The sequence below is a fragment of the Poecilia formosa genome, unplaced genomic scaffold, assembly GCF_000485575.1.
Source record: "Poecilia formosa unplaced genomic scaffold, Poecilia_formosa-5.1.2 Scaffold77, whole genome shotgun sequence".
NCBI lineage: Eukaryota > Metazoa > Chordata > Actinopteri > Cyprinodontiformes > Poeciliidae > Poecilia > Poecilia formosa.
The window spans coordinates 973,718-1,000,158 of NW_006800016.1; the positions used below are offsets into that span (position 1 = coordinate 973,718).

General features: G+C 40.5%; 4 protein-coding genes across 6 annotated transcripts in view; 3 read left to right on the top strand and 1 right to left on the bottom strand.

Annotated features, from left to right (window-relative positions):
• Positions 1-958: 958 nt before the first annotated feature.
• LOC103140806 (protein S100-A11-like) lies at positions 959-5,552 on the top strand. The gene is made up of 3 exons (XM_007556110.2): positions 959-2,789; positions 2,920-3,092; positions 5,109-5,552. Exons 2-3 carry the CDS (start codon positions 2,964-2,966, stop codon positions 5,241-5,243), a joined length of 264 nt encoding a protein of 87 aa, XP_007556172.1. The 5' UTR covers positions 959-2,789; positions 2,920-2,963; the 3' UTR covers positions 5,244-5,552.
• A 1,346-nt stretch (positions 5,553-6,898) lies between these two features.
• On the top strand, positions 6,899-13,945 carry LOC103140808 (protein S100-A1). Its single transcript, XM_007556112.2, has 3 exons — positions 6,899-7,037; positions 13,323-13,446; positions 13,534-13,945. Exons 2-3 carry the CDS (start codon positions 13,327-13,329, stop codon positions 13,687-13,689), a joined length of 276 nt encoding a protein of 91 aa, XP_007556174.1. The 5' UTR covers positions 6,899-7,037; positions 13,323-13,326; the 3' UTR covers positions 13,690-13,945.
• A 3,269-nt stretch (positions 13,946-17,214) lies between these two features.
• On the top strand, positions 17,215-21,364 carry s100t (S100 calcium binding protein T). Its single transcript, XM_007556113.2, has 3 exons — positions 17,215-17,295; positions 18,069-18,231; positions 18,336-21,364. Exons 2-3 carry the CDS (start codon positions 18,070-18,072, stop codon positions 18,495-18,497), a joined length of 324 nt encoding a protein of 107 aa, XP_007556175.1. The 5' UTR covers positions 17,215-17,295; position 18,069; the 3' UTR covers positions 18,498-21,364.
• chrnb2 (cholinergic receptor, nicotinic, beta 2) overlaps positions 17,248-26,441 on the bottom strand; it is a 28,043-nt gene continuing 18,849 nt past the window's right edge. Inside the window, exons 6-7 of one of the 3 annotated variants that reach the window (XR_001662647.1) lie at positions 22,165-22,373; positions 17,248-17,334 (exon numbers count right to left, since the gene is read on the bottom strand). Coding sequence is in view for 1 of the 3 variants with exons in the window: in XM_007556114.2 (XP_007556176.1) it covers positions 22,224-22,373 (150 nt within the window). In the remaining 2 variants the exon portion in view is untranslated. Of the gene's footprint in view, positions 17,335-18,244; positions 18,264-20,496; positions 22,374-26,441 lie in introns of those variants that run through there. The other 2 variants (XR_001662646.1, XM_007556114.2) reach the window with 2 other exon arrangements.

Here is a 26,441-nt window from a genome sequence, read left to right on the forward strand (position 1 = left end):
CTTGTGTTCTGCTCCAGTTACTTTGGTTTCCACTCACGTATTAACAACACATGTGTCAAGTCAATTATTAATTTCTCATTGTGTATGAATGAGCAGCCTTTTGTCTCCCTGATGGAAAATCCATCGGTCCAGGAAGTCGTTGCATCTCTGTCCTGGTGTAGAAATCTACAGTTTATTTGCAAAAGCAAATAATGCACACCCCTTGTAGTTTTTTAGTTACTTTTTCTATTTTATCAGATTCCAACCAGATACCAGTTGTGCTATTTTATGTTCAGGAGCAGCACAAAATAGTGTGTAATTGCATAGTAAAAGGAAGAAGATACCTGATTTTTCCCCATCTACAAATCTGATCAGATTTTTGTACATTTGTAATCTGCCTTTGAGTCAGTATAGAGCCACATTGCAGTGCAAATAGTATATTTCTCTTTGCACATGGAGACAGATTTTTATCATTATTTTTTTTGCAAAACAGCTCAGATTCTGACTCAAGTCTTTTGCAGCCTCCAGAAAGTCTTCCAGGATTGTGTGTATTCAGTCGTTCAACTGGCCAGCTTCCTTGTTCACTGCTGACGCCGTTCAAGGTGTGTTCAGGTTGATATATATTAATGTTAGTCAGCTTCTTTCATGTGGTTATTGTGGCCCTGACATGGCTTGCTGGAGATTGAAATGGCGAGTCGGTAGGTTTGCAGTTGTGTGATGGGTTGAACGCAGCAGCTCTTTGGGATGTTTAAAGTTTGAGATATTTTATATCCTTACCCTGCTTCAACCTTCTCCAAAACTTTCTTCCTGCTGCGTCCCTCGGTCTTCATGATGCTGCATATTCACTAATGTTCTCTTACCAACGTTTACAGTAAGTACATTTTAGCTTTTAGATGAAAAATACGGGAAAAGTTTGATGTGTATGCCTTTGTTTGGTACTTCCTTTATTTATTTATTTATTTTTTAAATAACTCTCTAAATTCAGCCCCAGCTGGAAAATATTAATAACAAAGCATCTCTCATGTTTGCCCAGTGGAAATATCTTGATGAACCATTTAGTTTCCTCTTTCCTCTTCCTCTACAGCAGCTAAGGGAACGTAACGAGGGCCGTACGCTGCTATTTTAGGTAAAAAGTGATATAGATGTGCATGTCTGCGTAACAGCCGTTCCATAGAGATGTGAAAGCGATGTTTGGGGATATGTGGATGGCAAAGCCAATGTGCTTGTTAGGACAAACTTGCTTCCCTAATATGCCAGTTGTGCACATCCTCTTTTCCAAGGTGAAACCCAAGTGCCTCGTTCTCAACAGTTTCTGGAGCCCAGACTACATGGTCATCGGTGATAAACTGCTTCTGGTTTTCTCTCTGCTGCATTCTGCTCACAGCTTTGTGGACATAAAAAAGAAACATGTTTTGCTTCAACTGTGTGAATTCTCTTAAAAACTACCCGATGTGCTTGCACACATTTTTCGCTCATTTAACTTTTGTTGTTTCAATGCTTATTTACGGCCTGTTTATAGAATAAATATTGGTGTAGATTTCCAGTCATCCTAGACAAAAAAAAAAAAAAAACCCTAAACGTTTAAGGAGAAGGAAACTAGAGTTCTCCTGTTGCTTAAAGATGTCCTCCCTCCTATCCAAGCAGCTTTTTCAGTGCTGAACATGGGCTGAAAGAATCAGAATTATAAGTTGTGATCAGAATAATCATAGCAACAGGGACTTCAGGATGGTAAAGTCATTAATAGAGCCATTAAAAGGATTAGTCACTACACCTACGCACTTTTCAAACTCTGATTTTTGTGCCAGTAAATTTACTTGACTTCAGATGGACAAATTGTGTGATAACATCAGAAATTTAAAGGACTATAACATTTAAATTCACAATCAAAATGAGGATAGAGAGAAAAGAAGAGGCATGAACTTCAAGGCACCTTCGCTCTGTCACAATAAAACTGACGAAGGGACTCGTTACCAAGATCCGATGTGAAGCTGTAGCGCCGCCTCTCTGCAGAAGCCAAATTTGGACGTCAGCAGGTGCAGGGCTGCACACACTCCGATGCTGATGAAGAGAAATCTCTTGTAGCTCTCAGATCTCTCTCGAGCCTCTCCTTAGCTGGCCTTTGAATGTCCTCGTTTGGACCGAGAACCGAACTGTCAACGGTGCAAAAGGAAATCTTGTAGGATAAGTAGGTTTTATCTACACCTTGGGTGTGTAAAAGGAAGAAAAAAAAAGAAAGTTGCAGGAACTCTAAAGGAGATTTAGTAGAGAAAAAAAAAAAAGTAATGAATAAAAACTCACAATCAAATCTTAAACAAGTTGATCAGGTTTGATAAATCTGATTGGGCTGAATTTATCGGATTGGTTCATACTCTACTCAGAAGTCGCCCATTCTTATGCCATCATGTGCTGAGCACAAGGACAAAATAGGAATTTAGGAAAATGTGATTTCATGATGGATGCAGAAACTTCTGCATCATAAACCTCGCATTAGGAAATGGTTTAACAAGCTCCAAAACATCATCTGTGGGAAATAAAAAAGCAAACTAATGTCATCCTGAAGGCCTTCTACAAAAAGTCTCAATGTGAAATGTCTGCATAAGGTCAGATTTCCAATGGTTCATGTCACTACATGTAATTAATAATTACCAAAACCAGAGACTGGTTACACATTTTAGTTGTGCAATACAGGAATTGTGAAATGTCAATGGAAAAAGTCGAAAGGCAATGATTTAACTTCTTTACCAGGACAGCTTGGCTTTAAAAAGACTGAGAAGCTATGGTACAACACACCAAACACTCTCTTTGAGGAGGTGAGATTTTACCCGTTTTATGGAGGCAAACATTGTTTTTTTTGTTGGACTCAATGTACATTTGTATAATTTGCTAGTTTTCAAAATGTTTTACTATTATCCCTGAGAGCATTTCTCTTTGTATTTAAAGGATTTCCCTAAAAACAGATCCATCCGTCTGACATTCAGCCCGTAATGGAGACTGCCATCGGTGTGCTGGTGTCCCAGTTCAAGGCGTACGCTGGTAGAGATGGTTCCTCCGACACGCTGAGCAGGGACGAGTTTCAAAAACTGGTCAAGTCAGAGCTCTCCGGCTTCGTGAAGGTAGGAGAGGAGCAGTAACAAACCGAGGTTCTGCTGAGATGTCACGGTTTCGTGCAGCTGCTTTGTAAAGTCTGATGTGATCTGCTTAACTTCAAATGTTTCCCTAAAAGGCTGAGATTTTGTAATGGATCAAGAATGGCTAAAAGGTCGAGTCAGATGGCCCATGTTTAAGATGCGGCCCCTGCCTCTCAGTAAGCTCAGAGTTGGACTAGACCTTTCCAAAACATACATCTTGTGTTTTCTGAGCCGTTCAGAGGTTAAGTTGTTCGCAAACTGAGGTCTGGATATTCTGCTTCAGGATTTTTTTTTCTTCTTTTTACTGGAGAGCAGAATGTATTGTTCTCTGATTTGCAACACGTAGTTTCAGGCCAGACATCGAGGAAAACGCAGCCTCCACAAAGTTTCCCTTTTGTCTCGTCAGACCACAGAATATTTTCTCAAAAGTGTTGAGGATCCTCAAGATAGTTTTCAGCAATTGTGAGAGAGGCCTTTGATAAGCCAGGAGCGGATATTGGTGGCTTTTACCTTGGGGCTTTTCCAGGAATTGTTGAGTCTCTTTCTTATTAATGTTGATGAACACTGACCTTAAATAAAGAAAACGATGTCTCAGTGCTTTAGATGCTGTTTGGGTTATTTAATGATGTTTGAAATGAGTTGTGGTAACTTTTGCCAGAAGGTTCACTGTTGTTCCATATTTCCTCCATTTGTTGGAAATGGATCTCAGTGTGATTTGTTTTTGAGATCTTTGTGCCTAATTCATTTTGTACAACAGCAAACAAGTGATTTGTTGACTCTGCAGATTGGATAATCGGATAATTCTGTGTTTGACAGAACAAAAAGTTTTTGGATTTGAAGAAGGGAGCGATTACTTTTCAAAAAGGTAAAGTTGGTTCGGGTAAACAAAAATGTTTTGAAACAAGCAGAAGAATTCATGAAGGTGCAAATATTTGTATCACTATAGTCCAAAACAACGACCTTAAAAACTTATGGAGGACAGCTTTTCCAGGCGTCATTGCTTCTTGATACTTTTAGAGATTTTTCTTCTCTTTTTATTCATCCTTAGTACAAAAAAAAACATATTGATGAAAAATGTGTTTTCTCTTTCAACTAGTTAATTCTTTGCATTTTTGTTTGTGAGCTGACAAGATATTCAGATGTCAAATAAGGCATTGACACAATGTTTGTTCTCATGTTTTGAGTTTTCTGGTTTCTGGCAGCAGTGAGCTCTGGATAAAGTCGATCATAAGACTTCTTCTTCCCCTGCGGCTGCATCTTGTCGGTGTGTTTTGAACACTACGGTTACCTTCACATTTGAGAAATTATATCTTGGCTTCATTCTTCGAAACACATGTCCATGTCCATGTATGTTGAACATCCACTTTGCAGTCTAATAAAATGAAACACATGAGAGGAAGATTGCGTGCATAACACTTATTTCATGGTGGGGAAGTCAAGCCTTAATGGGCGTCATCTGACTGCTGTGGTCGTCATCAATTACGTGAATCCCAGCCATGACATTCCATGCGGTGTTGCACGGTTTCAATGAAAGGAAACAAATATGCTTATGTATAAAAAACAAGGAATTTCAAACAGAAAGAACTGGCGCCGCTCTCCTGCAGGCACACGCGCTGTAAGACTTTCTGTTCCTTTCGCTTTGCATTCCTAACAAGAATGCCCACTGACAGAAAGTAGCTCTTCATGAGGCCTAACAGAGGATACAGGGCTGCCTTTTCCAAGTGTGGAAAATTCCATGAGTTTCCTCTGCGTGCAAGGCTGAGATCATCCGCAGCAGCCACACGGTGGTGACAGAGCCAGGGAATCCTGGGCCAAACCAACTCTGCTGATGCAGCATGTTTTAAGGCTTTTCTCATCCTGATTGCCTGTGCCAGTGGCATTGCCTTACCTCTGACACTTTGTCCACTTGTGAGATTTCTTTTTCTTTACAAGGTCATCTGTTGCCTGTCAAGGTTGTGTTTTGTAGTGTCTCACACACGTGTTTTCCTGTTTTTCCTGCAGAATGCTGGCGACCCTGCTGCCATTGACCAGCTCATGAGCTCATTGGACAAGAACAATGATGGAGAGCTAAGCTTCCTGGAGTTCTGGCAGCTGATTGGGCCTCTTGCGAGCAAGCGTGGGGGGTTCAGCCAATAGTGTGTCCTTAAATACTTTTTTTTTTGTTAAGTTTAATGTGTGCTACTGAACTTTCTGTGTGCCATGGAAGAAAAGGGAAATCCTCCAAAATGGAAATCACCTCAGCCAGTTTCCTCCGCTTAAGAGGCCAGTGAGTTTACTGACTGCACTAACAAAAGAAACCGTTTAAATTTACTCAGTAAAATTGGTTTTTAACATTTTGCAAAGCATTTTAGGGGTAAATTCTTATTGATATCTTGGTGTTGAAAATGCGTAAAGCTGCCAGCTAAAACCTTTTAAAAACATAGCTTAAATGTTAATAAAACTCTAAAGATTAAGATAATTGTGTTTGTGTGGTTTGTCCTCCCACGTTAAAAGAAACAAAACTAACAAAAAAATGTTTTGTGGTCAAGGTATAAAATGTCACTCAAATTGTGTCACCAAACTAAAACTGAATACAAAGTTTTAAAGACTCAAAGCTAAACTCACCTTGCGAGAATGTTTGACTTTTAATTTCAAAGCTAGATAACTACAAACTGCAAATTCTTGCTTCAGTACAAAAACATTGATGGCCACAATTTGCACTTCTTAACTATTGCGAAGTTGATATATATATCAAACATCCCATGTGAACATATCAGTCTTTCTTCTCTCTGCAGGAGATTTGACAAGTGAAAATATGTTTGAGTGAAGCAACATCTTGTGTTAAATTTAAATCAAAATGTTTGGCTGGGATTTGTTGCAAAAACACACAGGCTACTTCTTAGCCAGTACACAGAGATTGAAATGATTTTGAGATCTTATTTGAGTTATATGATTTAGTTCAATGTAAAAGGGACACTTTACAGTTTTCTATGTAGAAGTCTGGACTGTATTGACCAAATATGGTCCAAACTCTTACATGCAGACATATTACAACTCAACTGGGTCATTGACACTTTCAGATACAACTTACTTGAATTTGAACCTGTCTGTGTTTCATTTGTGAAAACAGCCTACAGATTGAGGCCCAAGTGAGAAACATGAAACGGTCAAGTCTTCCCTCTCTGTCTGCGTAGTTGACAGAAGGAGGGGCAAGGGCCGGCTACTGAGACAGTTTCAGTTGTACCAGAACCAGCCTTTGCCATTGCCCAACACACTCACTCACTCCCAGCTACATGTGCTCACAAGCCAGTCATTAAAGCTACTGGGTGGGAAAGCATTGTCTGAAAAAGCTCTGTGTGAGCGCTCTTGGCTAGGTTGATTCCTGGAAAACATCACCTCCCTCTCTGCCTATCCGGGACTGAGAGGTGTGGTGGTGACGGGATGAGACACGGACTTCATGTTTGAAAACTAGAAAAAACAATTCAATTAAATAAATAATGGGAAAAAAAAAAAAAAACCCTTGTTTATGTAGGTCGGTTTATTCCGAGTTTCAGGGTGTGGCTCGAACATCTGGAACAACTCAAACATGCGCGCGCACTTGGTTTTTACATATAAATAGATATGCAATGATAAAAAATTTACATAAGTTGCTTTGGATTTATGAGGCAGACAATATTCCGTGAGTTATACTAGTTTTTTTCTTCTTTTTTTTTTCTTTTTACGAAAGTGTTGCTTGAAACAAGAGTTCAAGCTTCGCCTCTTTCCACATTCCTCCTCTCTCAGGCACACGCCCTGTGACAACGAAAAAAAAAAAAAAAAAAATAGTTGGCTGGAGTGGAGGTTAAATCACGGAAAAGATATGCGCTGTTGTTTAATCTGGTGAGGAGGATCTGGAAGAAGGAAAGAGAGCAGCTGCTGAGAGTTTCTGTTCTCTTGTTTCCTGCACTTTAGGTGAGTCCTGCTTTCTTTTGGAGCTTTCATGCCGCGCAAAGCTTTTTCTAATTAAAGCAGCTTTTAGATTCCAGGCTGCTTTTTTCCCCTCTCTCTCTCTCTCTTTTTCTTAAAAACTCAAGACCATCTTCCTTGGGAGTGTCTGTTGTGGTGACCGCCAGGGCTTGTTTTCCCCTCGTTAGTAATTCAACTCCAATCCCTTTTACACTTCCACAGAAACCGGACTCTCCACTCACCCTTTTTTATTTATTTATTTGCTGCCTGTGTGTGTCACTTCTTCCTCCAATCGCTTGACAAATTGTCAAGATTAGTTTGAGGCTAAATTTAAACGAGAGACACCGTGCACCGTCAACCGCTAAGCGCGGCAGCTTTATCAGAACCGTGCTTTTTTTCCAGTTCCTAAAACGCGCATATGGTCTTCAGTCTAGATCTGTGTAGTCTCTTATCAGCCTGAATTATTTAGTTTTTGATAAGATCCCGGTACTGAAACTCGTATAGCCCGGGTCTGGTGTAGTTAATGACGCGGAGGAGGCCAGTGACCTGACTGCTGACAGGGACGAGGTGGGGCGGTCACACCTTAATGAAACAAACCTGAACTGGGTGGAGCGGATCAGTCACTGGGATTGACAATCCCCCCCAAAAAGAAAAGTTGCAGAGGTTCTGTGGATGTTCTGTTGAAGATCTTCCGAGATATCCGAGAAAAAAAAAGTAACATTTTTTATTCAGCTTAGCTTAACCCATTTAACGTGGCTGCTAAATAATAGACGCACAAGAAGGACCTACATGAGTCATTGAACCAGTTTGAACATGGCACCTCTTATGTACACATTAAGTCATCACCTGCTGCACATTCATACCAGTGTCTGTTTATGAGCGTCTAATGTGACACTGTAATCAATCAAGAAACAATAAATCAGCTCAGGCTGCTTACATGAATGTAGCAACCTGAGCCTTTTCAGAATAACAGGTTACTTGTGAAAATGTTACTGCCTAGCATCTTATTTCACACGTTCTAAGTACAAATGTAAGAAATCATCTACTCGTTATAATATAATAGAGCTTTGGAAACACAAGTTGGCACAACTGATGTGAAATGGAGTTGCACAATATATCAAATCACAGTCACATGTATATTTGGCCAACATGCTCACGACCAATAGACGTCGTCATTAAGGAAAAGAAAGAAGGGAGTCAGGAAAATTTGGAGTCAGTTCAAAATTCAGCAATATATTTTTGTAAAATTGCAAACCTTTAATGTGACTTATATATAGGCAGTCAATAGTCAATACTGTGAATTGTTTGATGCAAACATGTCCCTATGTGAAAATATAATTTCCTGCCACACCTAATTACTTAACAACAGCATCTGTTGTTAGGTGTTAAGCGTAACTAGCAACGATTCGGTCACATCACTGTGAAGGCGGTTTGGCCCACTGCTTATTGCAGATTTGTACCAATTCAGCCATTTTGGAGGGTTTTCTAGTTTCCTTAAAGTCCAACATCTGCCCTTAAATTAGGTCTGAACTTTGGTTACTCCTAGATGCTTATTTTGTTCTATTAGAGCCATTCAGAGGTGGACTTGCTGGTGTGTTTCAGATCATTGCCCTTGTACACTGAACACAAACTCAGTGCCAAAAATGCTCCTTCAGGATTGTTTGGTAGGGAGCTAAAGTCTTTGAGCCATCAATTACAGCAACTACCAAAGGCTATTTTGATGCAGATATTAAGATATTAAAATTAGAGGATGTATTTGAGAGACTCTGTGTCTCTCAAATAAATTGAGTGTAGGAAAACCTGTATATCTGCAGTCTGAATTCACATAAGGACCAGCGTAGATGGTGAATCTCTGAACTAATACGTGCTGCAAATGTCCACTATAAGCCGACACAAAAGAGTCAAACTCCCCCTAAACAGAATCATTGGGACAAATAAAACAAAAAGCGTAGCTTCACACAAGCATTCATTCCACATGAGTCATTCTGATCTTCACACACTCTGAATCGGAGCGAACATGTGCCGAGGGGAACCTTCGAAATATCCCCTTATGCATTTAGAACAAACACTGACCATTGCAGGTCACTTTTTTCCCCTCCCCAGCGTTTCCTCTCTTTCTTTTTTTTTTTTTTTTCTGTCATCCTGCCGCCTCGACTCAAAGCGTCTTGCTGTTAAATTTTTTTCCCCGTCGTGCTGAAAGGCGACGCTGACGGATGGCGGTGTGCCGGACGGTTTTTCTTTGCACCGATGCCGATACCGCACACTCCAGTGTGCAGTCATCTTTGCTGTTTGGTTTGTGAAGGATGTAAGGAAGGTGTTGGGACATTCATAGCAGCTTATTAAATAACAATGAGCAGCATGCTGATGATAGATGTTTTCTTGCTGGTTGGTTAGCTGTGTGCGCGTTGTATGTCGAGGTGAAACCAAACCCAGGGTTTGGTTGCTGCCTCTCGCTCACCTGCTAATTAGGTTAATGCAGCAGAAGTCCAAGCTGACCTTCTAATGATATGCATATGTGTGTGTGTGTGTGTGTGTGTGTGTGTGTTTGTCTATTTGTGTATGTGTGTATCAATGTAGGTTTAGTGTAAGTTTTAAGGTGTGGCATCTGTGTCAGATAGAGGATCTAGCAGCTTCTACAGTTACTCCCAACGCCGCTGCCCGAGGAATCCGTCACCATCACTCATGCCGCGGCCTCTGGGCAGTTTCCGATACACACTGGAAATCCTGCAGAGCAGCCTCACTCCGCTCTGCTGATACCGATCAACTCGACTCAAGTGTCTCCAGCATTTTTCCAGGCTGGTGTTGTGCAAGAATGAGCTTGAGGTTTATTTTACAAGGACTAAAACTATATAGTAATGCTCATAGTTTACCACTTTAGAAAAACAAAAACAAAACAAACAAACAAACAAAAAAGCCTGAACTGAGTTAACTGCCCTGAAATGAACTGGCTCACATTTACAAAACAAAACCCTGGAGGGAAACCTGTCACAGATTAAGACAGGTGGAGGTTAACGTTTCAGTAATGACACCAAACATACAGACGGATACAAACATATTGCTACTCTTAAATGTATGAAACGGGTTGTATTTACTAAAAAAATAAATAAATAAAAAATCAGCTTATCTCTTACTGAGACCCAAGAAGTTTGACTTTGTTGGGTTAAAAGCAAAAGCCATTAAGTGAAATTTTAACCAGAAATATTGTCGTCCTTCACGAATGCAGTAATTAAAACACGTTTAAAACTGAGCAGTTGGCATGAAGTTATTCTTAAGGTGCTTTCATAAGGCAGGAAATCTTCCTAATCAACTATCCATTATAAAAACTCGTGCCGTGCTAAACAACATGCAGTGTTACAACATTGCCATTTTTGCAGGTTCTTACTTGGGAATCTGCTTTTAAGCAACAGGAAATGAAGCTTTGTGTGTAATGATGATTACTGTCAAACAAGCCGTTCTAAGGCTAAGAAATGGCCACAGATCGTATTTAGCACAACGACGACATCATCATTGCTGATGATGATGTCGTCGTTTCAGTCAGATTCCATACTCCTCCATCCAAGACATCAGAAGTTTATGGCTTCGATTTGGTTGTTGTTTTCTAAAGTCACTCGAGTTGACTTCACCAACAGCAGTTAGTTTTAATTGATTGCAGCTGTGAGCAGCTCTTTTTTTTTTTTTTTTTTGCTCGGTATTTGTGAAGGAAACCCCCACATCGACATTAAACCTAACAGACAAGTCTCTTTTTAACAGAAATACGCCAAGACGTCAACAAATTATCTAAAAAAAAAAAAAAAAACAAACAAAAAAAACAAGCTAAGTCACAACTTGCATAATCAAGCGGGACAGAAATGTCATTTTTAGACTTTTGGGTTTTTAAAAAAAAGTCACAACTTGCATAATCAAGCGGGACAGAAATGTCATTTTTAGACTTTTGGGTTTTTAAAAAAAATTGTGGAGGTTTACCAAAAAGTTGTGCGAGCTTCAGCAGTTATGTGTGTATTATTTTTGAAATGAAGTAGTTTTTTATAGACAGATGAAATTAAATTTTGGCCTGCATGACAATGTTGGAAAAACCAAAACCCTGGATTTCTCTGCAAGACGTTTATCCTATACATTTTCAAGATTTTTTCAAGCTTTCTGTTAAAAAAATGCATTTTTTTTACAGAAAAATACATTTTTTGAGTTGTAATGCAACATCCAGAAAAAGTTCATATGCATCTCTCTTCAAAAGATGATACCAATTTCCCTGATGACGACCTGAAAGGCTGATCTGTAGAAAACAGCAAAAAAAAAAAAGTTATAATTCCCATCTCATTAGTTTCACTGACGTTTCTTTATGTTTATTTGCATCTTGTGGGCGAACCACACGATGTTTTGGGTCACCTTCATAAATTAACACCAGCGACGCGCCATCTGTAATACGAGACAGATTTGTGTCCCTGCCTGCTTCTGTAGGATACCGTTTTTACTTCACTGGTAAAGTTCACAGAGGTCCAAGCGTACTTTTTTATTTGCCGTCAGCAGTCTTGCTGAAATATTCTCATTACTGCCTTCATTTGTGCAGAGTGTTGTGAAACAGGAGCTTCTGTTTCCAGCTGCTATTAGTCACTGTGGTGAGGGGTGGGAGGGCGCTCAGGTGTTGGTAATAATTTGCTCTGCTCAGGTGTCCCAGAAAACCACAGCGGTGCACCAGCGTGAGCAACATAAAGATCCTGATCTTGTAGGAGATGGATGAGATTTCATCATACCCGTTCTTCTAGTGCAGTGACATGACGGAATTGACATTTTTTGAGTTCAAAACAGTTAAAAATTTGGGTCAAAATCGTATCTGTTATAGCTCAGCAGCTTCATGGAAAGCTTCGTATCCAGGGATTGGTTCAGATTCCTTCAAATGGAGCAATGCACAGTGTTTGTGTTCAGGTTGTTTGCTTGACCACTTGAGTGATGTTTCATGGTTCGTACATGACCAGGGTGAGTCACGTCTTGCCGCAGCAGACGGGTATTAGGGAGGAGTAATCTGAACTTTCAGAGCCTCGAGTGTTTTTTTTATTTTTTTTAAATTTAGGATCAAATATCCGCTGCCAGAGATCATAGCTTTACCTTCATGGACTCCCACTTCACTCCCCTCACTGTTTTCTTCTCTGCGCTGACTTAATTTGTGTTTCCCATCTTTCTTATGCAAAGCAAAGCTTAGCTGCGACACAGTTATGCAACCTTATTTTGTTTTATATTCTTCTAGCTTTTTCTGTTAGTCATAAGTGCTGAAGAATGTGCACACATTATGAAAAAATGTTGCATAACTACAGAATGAAAAGTTAAATCAGCTGTTTGACATCTTGCTGTTCTGCCAGCATGTCTGTCATTTGATTCTATTATTTTATTTGAGTCTATATTGATTTTTCTTTTTTACTTCACTTCTCGCCTGATGTTTTTTTTAAATGAAAACTTACTTTAATGAAGGTGAGAAATTAAACATTTTCAGCTCTGACAGGACGAACACAATCAGTACAACCAAAACTTTTCTGAATCTTGTCACATATTTCTTTGGCGATATAACAGACCAACACAAGGTTGTGCATATTCTGAAGTGTAAAGAAAATGCATAAATTTCAAATAATTTTTTTTTTTTTTTACATAAAAATGTGAAAGGTGTGTGGGATGCCTTTTTCATCCAGTCCGCATGAGTCAGGTTTGGTCGGACCATCGTTCACTGCAATTACAGCTGCAAATCTTTTGTGTCTACCAGTTTTGCACGTCTAGTTTCCCATTTCTATGTAGGAGATGGATGAGATTTCAAAGTAGGTCAGTCACATTCAAAGTAGGCCTTTGCAAAAATCAATTATTAAGTCATCCAGTGACAGATTCTCAACTGAATCTGGGTTGGGCCTTAGGAAAGAACAGCTGGATTTAGGTGTATTATAGCTATTTATTCATGCAGCTGCTGAGTACAACAGGTTGCAGTGGATTTTATTTGGAGGCAACACAGAAAGGGGTTTCTTACTTGCAAAAATGTTCAATAACTATGTGAAATTATCTTTCCACTTAACTATTCTGCACTTCTTGGTGTCGGTGTGTCTCATAAAATCCAGTGAAACACACGTTTATCATTACAATGTGGCAATATGCAAAGAAAAGACACTGTAAAAATAACCTCTTTTGATTAAATTCCCAAGAGATCCACTTAAAGGCATAATGTTTGAGAGTCTGGGAGTCTAAGATATGACCGTATCTTCCTTTGTCACTTCCCCACACTCAGCTGTCCTCCTCTGCCCTTGTCTCTCCTAATTGTAGAGATATGGAGTCAGCCATTAAGACCATAGTGACAACGTTTCTTAGTTCTGCCAAGGGGAAAGAGGGCCTCGACAGTAAAACCTTCCAGAAAATGGTCAAGAGCAAGCTCAGTGGCATCATGGAGGTGAGACCACGTACAATCGGTTGCTCTTTTACGCATCGCAGCTGAACCCGTTTAACCCAGATTGTTTCTTTGCGTCCCACATGGCAGGACACAGACAGTTCTTCTGCTATCAAGGAGATGCAGCAGAACCTGGACTCCGACAGCGACGGAAAAGTCGACTTCCAGGAATATCTCTCTCTGATTGGCTACATTGCCAACAGTATGAGTCAGAGCAAGAGTGAACAAACGCCAAACTCGTCATAGGAGCAGAGGTCTTTGCAAGATCGTCAAACTAAAGCGCATCCTCTTCTTTCTAAAATCGAAACATTCCAGCCGTTATGTGTACTTTTCTCTTTATCAGAAGTCAACAGTCATGTTACTGAATTCCGATGTTATTTTTATGTTTTTTTAAAGATTCATCTTCACAGTTTTATACATTAAAATTCTCTCAGTTGGTCCTTTTGTATAACTGTTTAAAGAAAACATGAGTAACAAATAAACACTTTGTATTAAAACTGGAGTGGAATGTAGTTTTTTTTGTTTTTTTCTTTACACATTTTCTTTTCGGTAACATTCGGTAAACTGCTTAATGAATGAATAAGTATCTTAACAAAATAATCGACGTGTCATGAATTAAATAAGACATTTTAAAAAAGTGTTTGGTCCTTCATATGATAAACCACATCTACGTTTAGAATATTTTCATCTCCCTGTCTCATAATGAACAGGTTGATATTTGGCTACTTGTATGGAGAGCAGAAAAGAAAAAAAGTTGTTTCTTACCAAGACATCAATCTAGTCTCTGTACTCTTGTCTTCTGAGAGATTATTTAGTTTATTTATCTCTCATCACCTTGTATCTCATCTGACCAAAACTCACATTTCTGGGTCAAATCCCAGCATCAGCTCCACGTTATGGTGTGATGGTGGGTCTTTTTTTCTGTACGTTTCCCAAACAACCAGTTGATAAATTACCTTTTCTGGCTATTATGGAGAAATGTTAACCCCAAGATGTCACTCTTTTCCACAGTCCTCTTATCCCTCACCATCCTGCTCACAGAAGGTGATGGGAACATAAACCTGCGTCCCTGTCTGTTGCTTAAAACGTTTCACTCTGCCTTTCTTGTGCCCATTCCCTGACTTATTTAGATCATCACATACGTGCTTTAACAGAACAACATGTTTTCTTGTCTTTCCCATCTTAAGAAGTGCTAAAGAGAAAGAACTCCTTCACTAACCCTAACCAAACAGTAAGAGATGATTTGCTAACGCCACAGATTTTCACTCTCAAATTGAAGGTTGTATTTTATTTAATTTTTTTTAATGTTTCAGAGTGACATTATGCTGCACTCAAAGATTAACTTAATTTTAGGGCTTTTCACACAGCAGTACCAGGGATGCAGGCAAACACTGAGGATGCTGTATGCACTGTAGTTTCTCTCTCCACATTGTCTGATAGGTAAAAATGCAGCGCTGCGTTCCTTCCCCTCTCCTTACCTGCCGCACTTGCTAAATATAGCTGTGAATTCCCTGGCGAGCCAAACTCACCGGCCGCTAGATGCATGAAGTGCTGCAACCAGATCCTGACACACAGTATGCTTCCCATTGTGCCCCCATCCTGCCTCTTTGCAACACTATCCACATACATGGCATGTAGGAGCGTGCACTCACACCATGCCACCCCACTCACTGACACCATATACTTCAGCAAAGACGCTTAATAAGCAAGACGGACGACGCTCTTACCAAAACTGCACAATCAAAGATAAATTTCACGGCTCTGTGTTGCAATAAATGTTTCAAACTTGCGTGCGTTGCGGCTATCTTTAACACAGACACATTGAAGAGGGGAGGATTCGTGATCCGAACCGTCTCAGAGTATGTTTCTGTTCCTGCTGAAGTGCGCCTGCAGCGGACTATTTGAAGAATGTTTCTGTTCCCGTTCAAAAGTGACTGTGGTTAAGCTTTTATTTTCATGCTGTTTGCTCAAACATAAAGCGCCTCGGAGTTTGGAGCATGATTGTGTTTGTTAAAGTATTCATGTGTGTTTTGTCCTCTCTTTGTGTGAAGGTTTTGTATGGGGATTTCTCTGTATGGCTGCCAGGTGCAATGGCTCTGTTCACCAGCGCTGCACTAATCCAGCTGGATACTATATCAGGCATGACCCATCCCCCTCTCCCTCGTCCCCCCACCTCCTCTCCCCTTCTTCCTCTGCGAACACCTCGTCCACACAGTCACCCAAACACAGAGGTTATGAAGTTATTTATCTTGATCTTGGCTCATTACTTAGCTTAGCACTCCCTTCTTTGTTTTGGCATGAAATTCAAATGGCTTGCACAACACAACAGGATAAACCACTGTGTTTACTGTAAATCATCAGAGAAAAAGTTGACAAGTCATCTGAAGACAAAAGCCAACTGTGTTCAGAAAATCCTCTTGGACTATCAGGGGATCATAAACCAAGGTATAAATATTGCAAAGAAAAAAATAAAAAATACTTCAGACTTGCATATTGAAACCAAGTTGTCACCTGCATACAATTAAATTTACTGCTTGGATTAATATCTGTTTCAACTCCAAATATAAATTCACTTACTGTTACTTGCATGTTCTCTATTAGTTTTGGTGATTCTAACACACTGCTAATGAAAACCGCACAAAAACAATGTCTAAAAAAAAAAATAGAATACGATCTAAGACCAATCAAAAGGAGATTTTTAACAGAAGTGTCAACCTGCTGAAACACTGTGTCCCAATGATGTGCAGCATCTGCGCCCAGGAACTCACGATTGCTTTGCATGACTTACTGCATAAATGCAACGTGCCATCGAGGTGGCCAGCCTATATGGCTCTGTTGTGATCTGCAGGAAGTCCAGGTTTGTCAGCAGAGGGATGCATGAAACGCTAGAAGGGTCCAGGCGACTGAACTGATCATGCACTTCAGAAAAAAGAAAAAAAAAAATTATGACATGGGACCTCAAGCTATCACAGATTGTGGAAACTTCACACCGGACCTTGATCAACTTTGATTATGTGTTTGAATAGAAAAAAGGATTTTGTACCACTTTTCAGTACTCCAGTGCTTTTTCACATCTGTTGTCGTTGGTTCAGGAATAGTGTAACAGAATGTGATGGGTTAAGTGCTGAGACTCTTGAAGCTCCAGCAGCTAAAGTCCACAATTTGTGAATCCCCCCAAAACTCTTGACCGGATTTACTTCACTGTTCTGTGAAGAACTTAAAACACACGTTTTCCTTCTACCTTCCACTAATATGGTTTCTGAAAACAGTGTGTGAACAGCCAGGTTCTTTAGTAATGACCTCAATGTGGAGGGTCATTACTGGGCAACTGTGCTGTCAGGAGTCTTTCCCCCCCAGTGGTCTTATTTAATATTTGAATCTTATGAGAAACTTTCATTTTGGATTTTCATAATCTGTAAAGCATAATTACAAAATCATCTAAAAAAACAACAAAAAAAACCAAACATTTGATCTAAGTAATCTATATAAGTTTTGCTTTTCTTTAATAGCTGAAATAAGCACCTTTTTTTTTTTTAAATGATATTGTAATTTTCTGAAATGTATGTTTTCAGTATTTCTCTGAAAATGCCATGTCCAAGTAGCTCAGGAACAAGCAGCAGGTGGATCTTGAAGTGCGCGTGTCGATGACAGGTGTCTGGCGCGTAAACAGAGAAGTCGGAGTGGAGAAGATGCAACGGGGCAACAGGTGGAAGGAGGGAGAGAGGTGGAGGTGGTTTGGGTGGAGTAAATGGGTTGTATTTAAGGCGCCGTCGTCCAGAGCCTCCCTATCAGCCTCTGTCGCCTCCTCTGTCTGCACCTCGCCGTCAAGCCCGGAGCTTCATCTTCATTCAGGTGAGAACCAAAAGACGGTCTCTGGCAGTAGAGATCTCCCTTCATATGACAAGAAAAGTTCATTTTTAGAAATGCGTTTTATGGATATGGTGCACTGTTTTTGTTTGATGCAAAGCAAAAACAAGCACACAATTAGCTTTCACCCCCTTTTCCCCCCCTCCCCAATTACTGAAAAGCCTGTAATCCTCATGCTATGGACAACAGTGTCTCCAAAGCTGCTGAAAAATGCTCCTCTGTTCATCTCTGACGCTGCAGATTCTCGCTTTCCACAAAAGGAAAATGAGTTGGTAAGCCAAAAAAAAAAACAAAAAAACAAAACCGATGCAGCTGTCAGAACGAGTCTCTTACAGGTTAGAGGTGATGCAGGTCGGAGAAAGGCAAGACCTTACACTTGTATCTGCCGTTTTGAGCTAAAGTAAAAGGCGGATCAGGTTGCCCCTGAGTGCATCTCTTCCTCTTGTTGTTTGGCCAGAGTTTGATTTCACCCATATCAACTGGCTCGCATGTTCGGCCGCAAACTCCTTAAGAGGTCCACGCACTGCAGCACATTAATTGAGGATTATTTTTTATATATATATCTTTACCAGGAAAACTGTCAGAGAGGAAACAGGCCTAACTTCTAGGTATTTCCAACTCCTATCAGTTTATTTTACCCAGTGACAGAATGCTTTTACTCCTCCATCAGCTTGACTTTTTCTTTTTCTACCTGAGAGAGCACCACTTAGACCACTTTTGCTACATCTCCAACCCATTAACTCTTTGTTCCTTTCCAGAATGTCTCTGCCCAACTCAGAGAATGCCACCACCCTGGAGAACGCCATGCAGCTGATGATCCAGACCTTCCACAAATACTCTGGAAATGAGGGGGATAAATACACGCTGAGCAGGGCCGAGCTCAAAGAGCTGCTCACCACGGAGCTCGGCACCTACCTGGGGGTAAGGAAGCACACCAAGATACACACACACACCTACACACATACATATGTTTCAGCTGAAAAACAGTTAATACATCTTTGACTCCCTTTTTCTCACAAATGCAGAATGCCCAGGACAAAGAGGCTGTGGACAAGGTCATGAAAGACCTCGATTCAAACAACGACGGAGAGGTCGACTTCACTGAGTTTGTCATCTTGGTTGGAGCTCTAACTGTGGCCTGTAACGACTTCTTCCTGGAGTTCAACGATAAGCCGGAGAAGAAGTGAGCGGCTCGTAGAAATCCACTGTTGCAAACACAAAACCCCCTACGCTCCAGCGAGGAAATGGTAACAGACATCCTGTCATAAAGCTGAAGTGCAAAAACAACACAAAAAACACACTGACCTGAGCTGTAATAGTTGCTTTTTGTTTATTTATTGTGTTCTTTTTGTCTCATTGTGACTGTAAACGTGATTATATGATTTCTCATTTCATCTCCTGTCTGGAATTGCTTTTTGATACACCTTCAAGCTAAATGTTTCTTCCCCTGGAAAGAATAAACATTAATTTAAACCGTGAACTGTCGGCTCTGTTTTATTGCAGCACGGAATAAAAAAAAGGAGAGCAAATAGACACCAGGGGGCAGCATTACTCCCTGGTTTATCAAAAAAGCAATATATAGTAGCAGAAGAGCTCAAACAGGTTTATACACAGATTTAAGACACATTTTTGTTGTCATACAACAATGTGTATAGACACAGATGCATCATTGGTGCATTTTACCCTGTAATAGTATATTTCAACTTTTATTTTTGTTGTTGCGTTTGAAGTCATTACTGAGATTTTGAAAATGTTAATACAGTGTAAATTAGAAGCAGAAACTTGTTGTGGTTTGAGGGTCGATTAAAATGGTGAAAGTTTCATGTGTGTATTTATTTGTTTAAAGGGAGAGTGTGCAATAATGAACACAGATGTATCCTGTCAATGTGCCAGATTCAGGCTATAGTCAAATTTTTAACTGAAGTCGCTCGATGATGTAAGACTAAAACAGAAAAAAGTGAAAGAGGTACGGTTTACAGTGCCTTAAAAAGGTTAAAGCTATTCAGGCCTCTTGTTTTCTTTCTTTCTACAGCTGCCAACAATTATTGGGCTCCTATGCTATAGCTGCACACGAAAGCTTTGTGCACGTGTAAGATGTGTAAGAGTAAAGGACGACGACAAGAGCCACAGACGATTAATCTGAACCTACAACCTTTATTGGTCCGGTTAAGGTGAGCAGATTTCAGAGTCGGGAATGGGGGGAAGGTGAAGGATGGTGGAGCATAATCATCAGAGAGGAAGTGAGTGGAAAAAGGAAGGAGAGCGAAAAGGTCGAGGGGAGCAAACAGAGAGTGGGCAGCGGCACTTTCTCTGGTGCAGAGCCATGCAGCCAACAGTATTCACGGGTCTCTGAAAGGCTTTTCACACTTGTGTGAGATCTGCCAGGGATCCCCACGGGTGATCCCATCGTGGAGAGGCAGAGAGGGAGACGGCTCCCAGCGAGTGAAGCTGCAGACCTTGGCCACACGACTGCAGAAATCTGGAGAAACTCACAGACGATGACAACGACAGGGATGACATAGCATTTTTTTTTGTGTGTGTGTGTGTGTGTGTTTAGTTCTTTTCCTTTAAAGTGAAACGTTGGGAGTCCTTTCTCTTTTCCGGTTTCCACTCAATTTTTTTTTTTAGGCAATTTCCACTTACGAGTACAGTTGATCCCCTTGAGCTCCTTCTTTATTTCTTAAGATTTTTAATTGCACATGTGATTGCAAAGGTCCTTTTGACCGTCTAAGACCCTGATAAGATTCTGGAAATATTAAGACTAACTTCCAGACATTTGTGAGTTTGGAAGACCAAATATAAGGGGCTGGAGTTTGGCAGGGACTAATTGAAGGAGGGGTTGGAAGACACACATTCTTTATACTGCAACTCTCAGAGGTGATAATACAGAAGGGTGTTCACATTTACACATCAAAGCTCGGGCGCTGAGCGAGAGGATTAGAGATGCACCTGTCAGAATCCTGTGGTGATTCTGATTTTCCGCTTTTGGAAATCTTGAAGTTGGCTCTGATTTCTCCTTAGAAACAATTAAAGGATAACCGAATGGCACTAGAAATCTTTTGCAATTTAATCTTCCTCATGAGATAACGCAGTGATTTGTATTTAGGAAATAATGTAAGATGAAAGACAGCCTGAAATTAATATGACTTTGTCTGGTAATAAATGGATTGGTGTGTCAAATGCAAATGTTTTTTTGTTTGTTTGTTTGTTTGTTTGTTTGTTTGTTTATTGCACCAAGAACCCAGCAGGATCAGATCTGATCAAAATGACTAATTGTGTCACCAACAAGGTTTTACTATAATTTCAAAAACAGAAATATGAATGATTTTAAACTAGCTTAAGCATGCTATGGTAGCTTACATGACAAAATCAGCAGAATTAGCATGTAATCCTTAGAGAATCTATATCCTCAATCTGAGATTTCCAAATGCGTTCAGCATTCCTGCTCTCTGCTGAAACTGTTGCTCTCCAGCTGCCTGAATTAACCTTCTCCAGATGTCAGGGACAACCCTGTTTATTCAAAATACCTTCTCAACATATCTGTGCTTCCTCTGACTATGATTTTAAGCGCCTTAACGATGCAATATTTAGGTAGCTTTGAGTACCTCCGGAGATGGCGTGTGTCCTGAACCGGAAAAATATCTGGATTTTGAAGTATCTGTCTGGTTTCAGGCTGGTTTGACTGATTCAGGTCACAAGCCGATTTTTTTTCTTTTCTTGGTGCATCTCTAATGAGGACAAAGGAGCTAAAAGACACTACCTCAGTCTGGTTAGGGCAACAACATGAAGTAAACAGATGTGAAACCATGTTAACACGCACAATTATCCCAAAGCCTTTGAAAGTACCTCCATCAGTTTATCGATGGAGGTACACGTAGCTGTCTGCACAACCAACCAGTGCCTCCTTGTTACTTCATCTGGTTAAAAATAGAAATCACATTCCAGCGTCCAGCACGTTCACTGTTCGGTTGCAACATTTTGGCTCAGTTTAATCCACTTCTCAGGACTCGTCTGCAGCTGCGCCCTTTGGTACGGCAATCTGCAACACTTTAAGTAAAAAAAAAAAACAAAAACAAAAAAAAAAAAACGTCTATGCATGACTTTTCAGTAATATTGCCCCCCTTGTTTTTCCTTTCACGTATATGTATCTCCTTTATGTTTTCCTTTAATCTGCAACACGTCTAGTGTTGGCGTGCAGGGGTTTAAATCACATTCCTTTTATAGCTATACAATCGTACAACACACTGAAATCTCTCTGTCATCAACAAACCTTTGCATGAACTGATATATAGAAGTATTAATTATTTACTCGATGCAATATGCTTGTGGCAAGCTGCTACGCTATGATAAAAAATACTGAATCGGTTCACTGACATAATGGATTTTCTTGGGGGGCGGGGAAGCAAGACGCTCAATATGAACCTTCCTTCCCTCTGATCCTCAGTGTCAGCCAACGCTACCGTGGCGTCTCGTCTGTGGCGGCGTTGCTGTGAAGCAGTCAGTGTTGTCTGGCTGGGTGCGACAAGGAGAAAATCCGCGTCCTCACTCCCTGAAAGGCCGAGGACGGGAACGAGGGTGGATCTTTACACTAGAGAGGGGAGGTCAGTCTGTTGTAATTCTCCAACAACAACAAAAAAAAAATTGCAGGAAAAATGTGTCACTGTCTTTTACTTTATCCTCATACAAGAAAAATGGTTGTTTGTTGCAAAAATGTTATTATAAAGTCAATGGACGGGATAGCTCTGCATTTTTGATTCCAGTTCCATAGACATGATAAAACTAAGATCCCCAACAGCCCCGAAGTACACACACACACGCACACACACACACACGCGCATTCACACACCACCACACCTCTGTTGTTTGTCCTGCTGTTCTGATTGGTCAGGGGCGCTGTCTGTTGGCGGAAACAATCAGCCTGGCGTGTTGATGGTTTTCGCTGTGTAATTCTGGAAAAGGGGCTGCAGGAACATGCCCATCGTGCCGAACACGCAAACAAACACAAAGATCCAGAGAAAGAGGCGATCGATCACCATAGCAACGTACTTCCAGTCCTCGCTCACCTGTGGATCAGACAGAAAGGGGGAAGGACCATATAAATGGGTGTGAGGGAGGGGGGTGGGGCAAACAGAAAGATAAATGTCAGCATTGTGCAGCGAGAAGATAAACGTGTCGCATATGTAGAACATCGCATGCTATGCTTTCCAGTTTTCAGTAACTTTATATTCACGTTAAAAAATAAAATATTAGCGTTCAATCTAAATTTGTGGCAAAGAAAGAAATGGAAAAAAGCAAAGAAAGCAAGAAAGAAAGAAACAAGAAAGGAAGAGGAAGGAGGACAGAACATTTACAGTGAGATCCCTAAATATAAATATTTCCCTTTTTTGGCTTTCCTTCCAAAATGACAACTTGTCTAGACATCTGGGATCCTTTTCAGGCCGTATCTTTAACATCTTCAACTTCTATACATTCACCTGCCACATTGCAATTTGATCCATTACATAAGTGCTCCACATTTTACTCAGTGACCTTTATACTGTACGGAAAGTGACTTCACTGTTTTCTTTTTGACTTTTTTCCTTCCTTCTCTTTTCCCACTATTTCTCACTATTACATTTCTTCACACTGAAATCCCCCCTGGGTTTATCTGCTCGCTTTAAGAACAGGATCATAAATGTGACATCCAGCTCAACAGCCTTTGGCAAAAGCCAGAGGAAATGTTTGACCTTTCTAAAATGCAAATCCGAAATTTTAATTGCAAAAGTATTCATAACCTTTCAACTTTTTTACATTTTGTCATATTATAACACACACTTGAATGTATTAGTTCATGTGACAAGACCAATCCACGACGACGCACAAAGGAAAAGACCAGGTCATGCTTCGTATTACCCTTTATGAAGTAGTATTTTGTAGCAGCCAGGTTATTTATTTATTTTTTTGTTATTGTCTCTACCAGCCTTCCTCATCTAGAGAGTAAAATCTTTGCACATTCTTCTTTCTGAAACAGCTCAAGCTCAGACAGATGGGTTGGCGGGAGCCTCTGAACCGCAGTTTTCAAGTCTGACCACAGATTCCCAATTGGATTTATGTTTGGACAAAACCACATTAAGACACTAAACATGCTCTGATCTAAACCTCTCCACCGTCGCTCCGGTTGTGTGTTTGGGGTTCCTGCCTGCTGGAAGCAGAGCCTCCCTCCCAGCCTTCTGCAGCCTCATGAAACTATCTGCAACCATGATTCACCGTGGGAATCGTGTGTTTAAGGTGATTTGAGGCGTTAAGGTTTTTCTGCACACATTTTTTTTTGTGTGTGTGAGTTTCAGTTTAGGTTTCATCCTCTTTCACATTTGCCATGTATCTTAGATGGCTTGGGGGAAACTACAAGCGGGAATTCTTACCTATTATTGGTTCTTTCATAAAATCCAGGTTCAAACGATTTGTAGATGTTCCCATAGATTTCCCCTCCTGAACTGTGGCTCTCTATGGTGATCAGCTAGTTTAGATTTGGAGTCTGTGGCAGTTCGTCTGTGTGTTTTATGCGTCAGAATATAATTTTTCCGACAGAACGACATGAATTGTACAAGGCTTTTTAAAAGCCATATCAGTTTAGCTGCAAATTATGAGTTTCAGTTGTAAAGAGTGATCTTTTTTTTTTTCTCTTTGTGCTCCATAAATATGGGAAGGACTCAGTCAAATAGCACCTTTCTACAGGAGATGCTATTTTTTTTTTTTTCGTTTGTACAACTTTGACAAATTTAGAAGCAGAGCGAAATAAACAATACTGATTCTTTATTTTGTATATGAAAACATTAGTCATGTTTATAACTGTGCAGGTTAAAAATCAGAAAAGGTTTGACTGGCAAGAAGGCTTTATGCAGCCACTTTATCTGTTAAGGAATGTTTTTTACTCCTCCTGTTCTGATGTGGGATGTTGCTTTGTTGCCGCCTTTAATTTGCAAAAGATTGTCTATTAACACTAAGTAAGAAAAAACCCCGTAAGCAGAATCCAGCGTTCTGTCGTCTCTGTCTATCGGCTCCCCTTCCTGCGCAGGGTTAATGGAGGTGAGTGGTTAATGTGAGTCGAGACTCTTTCTGGCACACAGCTCTGATGAGGTTCGACTCGAGTCGAGGAGGAGGAGAGGAAGGTAAGAGACCCAGGAGATGGAGGACACAGAGATGGTGCTGACATTTGAACCCTGTGATGATAACTTGAGGAGGGGAGCAGAGGAGAGAGGGAAAGCGAAGAGGGGTAGGGGGGGAAGAGGAAACTGAAAAATTACACACTGGACCAAGAGAGGAAGGATTTTAACTCAGTTTTCATGGCTACAGAAAAGAAACCATGTTTGTGATGGACGGAATCAGAACAAATAGTGAACTCCTGTGTTCTTTTCTATGTTTCCAGGTAAAAAGGAGTTACAAAAAAAAAACCCACTACACCCTCACTCCTCCATCTCAGCGCCTCGGCTTTTCCCCCCACTTCTTTATGCACACGTCATGCTGCTGCTATTATTACATACTCCGCTGGATAGTCGCTGGGCTACGGCTGCATCATCAGATCTGTCTGCTCTGCTGCTGGTCTCTTCCAGCAGCCCGTACATTTTCAGAAGGCAGAGTTAAACGACGGACCTGAGCAGCCACACAACATGATGTGGCACTCATCTGAGCAGCTCAGGAAACCATAATGGCTGGTAATGTGCTCGGATAAAAGACAATGACTCACTGCTAAGCCGATCCACACGCAGCCACGAGGAGTTAAATCAGAGTAACACTCAGGCGAGCCGACAGCATCGGCAAAGACTTGTCATCACAGGCCATGTGTTGGCAGAGCAATTAGCCGGAGAAAATTTACATGGCACCAAGAAGCAGCTTATCAGAAAATCAGCAAACTCAGGAGGCAAGAGAGACAGCAAAGCTGCAGGTTCTTAAAGCTGAACGTAAAGAATAAAGATTTTATTCATTTGAGCAAAAGATATAATGAAATATTTAATATAAGCTGGAAACATAATCAAAGGAAAGATAGGAATGTATTATGAAAATAGGTCTCTTCTCCACATCACAATATTAACAATTCGATTTGAAATTAAAAAACTCTTTTAGGCACCAAAAGAGTTATTAGTTAAACTGATACAGTTAATAGCAATGCAATGCTTTTTTTTGTTTTGGAAGGAACAGGGAAGATGGTGAGAAGTAACGAGAAGACAGCGAAAAAAAAGAAGAAAATCTTTTGCACAGACCACAAGGAAATGAAATGGCCAAATAACTAAGTGAAATGGCCTAGTCAAAGTCCAGACCTAAACAAACCCGCATGAAATCTGTGGCGAACCTTGAAAGCTGATGTTCACGGACATTCGATGCAATCTGTGTTACGATCCGAAGGTAGCTGGACTATTTATGTTCCTGTTTTGTTTATTGTTTACTTGCTGATATGTTTTGGTTTGCCCCTTATGCTGCTTCACTGTTTTTCAGCATTTGTGCTTTGGAGTTGTTACTTTAGATTAGTCTTCTTCTTTGTTTACTGTTCATATTGGTTTCTGGTCTCTTCTCCCCTTGTCTTTCTCTCTGCTTTGTTCATATTCTGTCTTTCCGTCTCTCTGGTGTCTTGCTCCTCTGCCCAGCAGCTCCACATCTCTTAGTTCTCCAGCTGCCTTGGTTTACCTCTGATTCGTCCCTCTGCTTCCTTGCCACTCACTTCACTTCCTCAGTATATTTCTGCTCCCTGGTTTCCTTTGTTTCCTATCTCCATGTCATCCCACACCATCGTTGTTTCACCTTTTGTAAGTATTTTCCTTACCTTCCTTGAATTATTAATTCCATGACAATCCCATTCTCCTGCCCACAACCTTGACAATCTGACTTAGATTTCAGCCTCTAGATGCTGGCAGACACGTTGAAAGACTCAGTGAAAGGTGGTTGCACAAAATATTAACTCAGAGGAGGCGACCATAACCAGGTGTCAAACGTTTCTGATTTTTAGTTGTAAAAAGAATAAACAACCACATTGTGGTTGTAAATGTCTTACCACTCAACAATGTCTTTTAATGTTTAGAAACTGCAATATTTTGATGGGTGATGTTTCTCTGGTATTTAGGTTGTGAATGGTCTATCCATTTGCTTTTGACCATTTTACG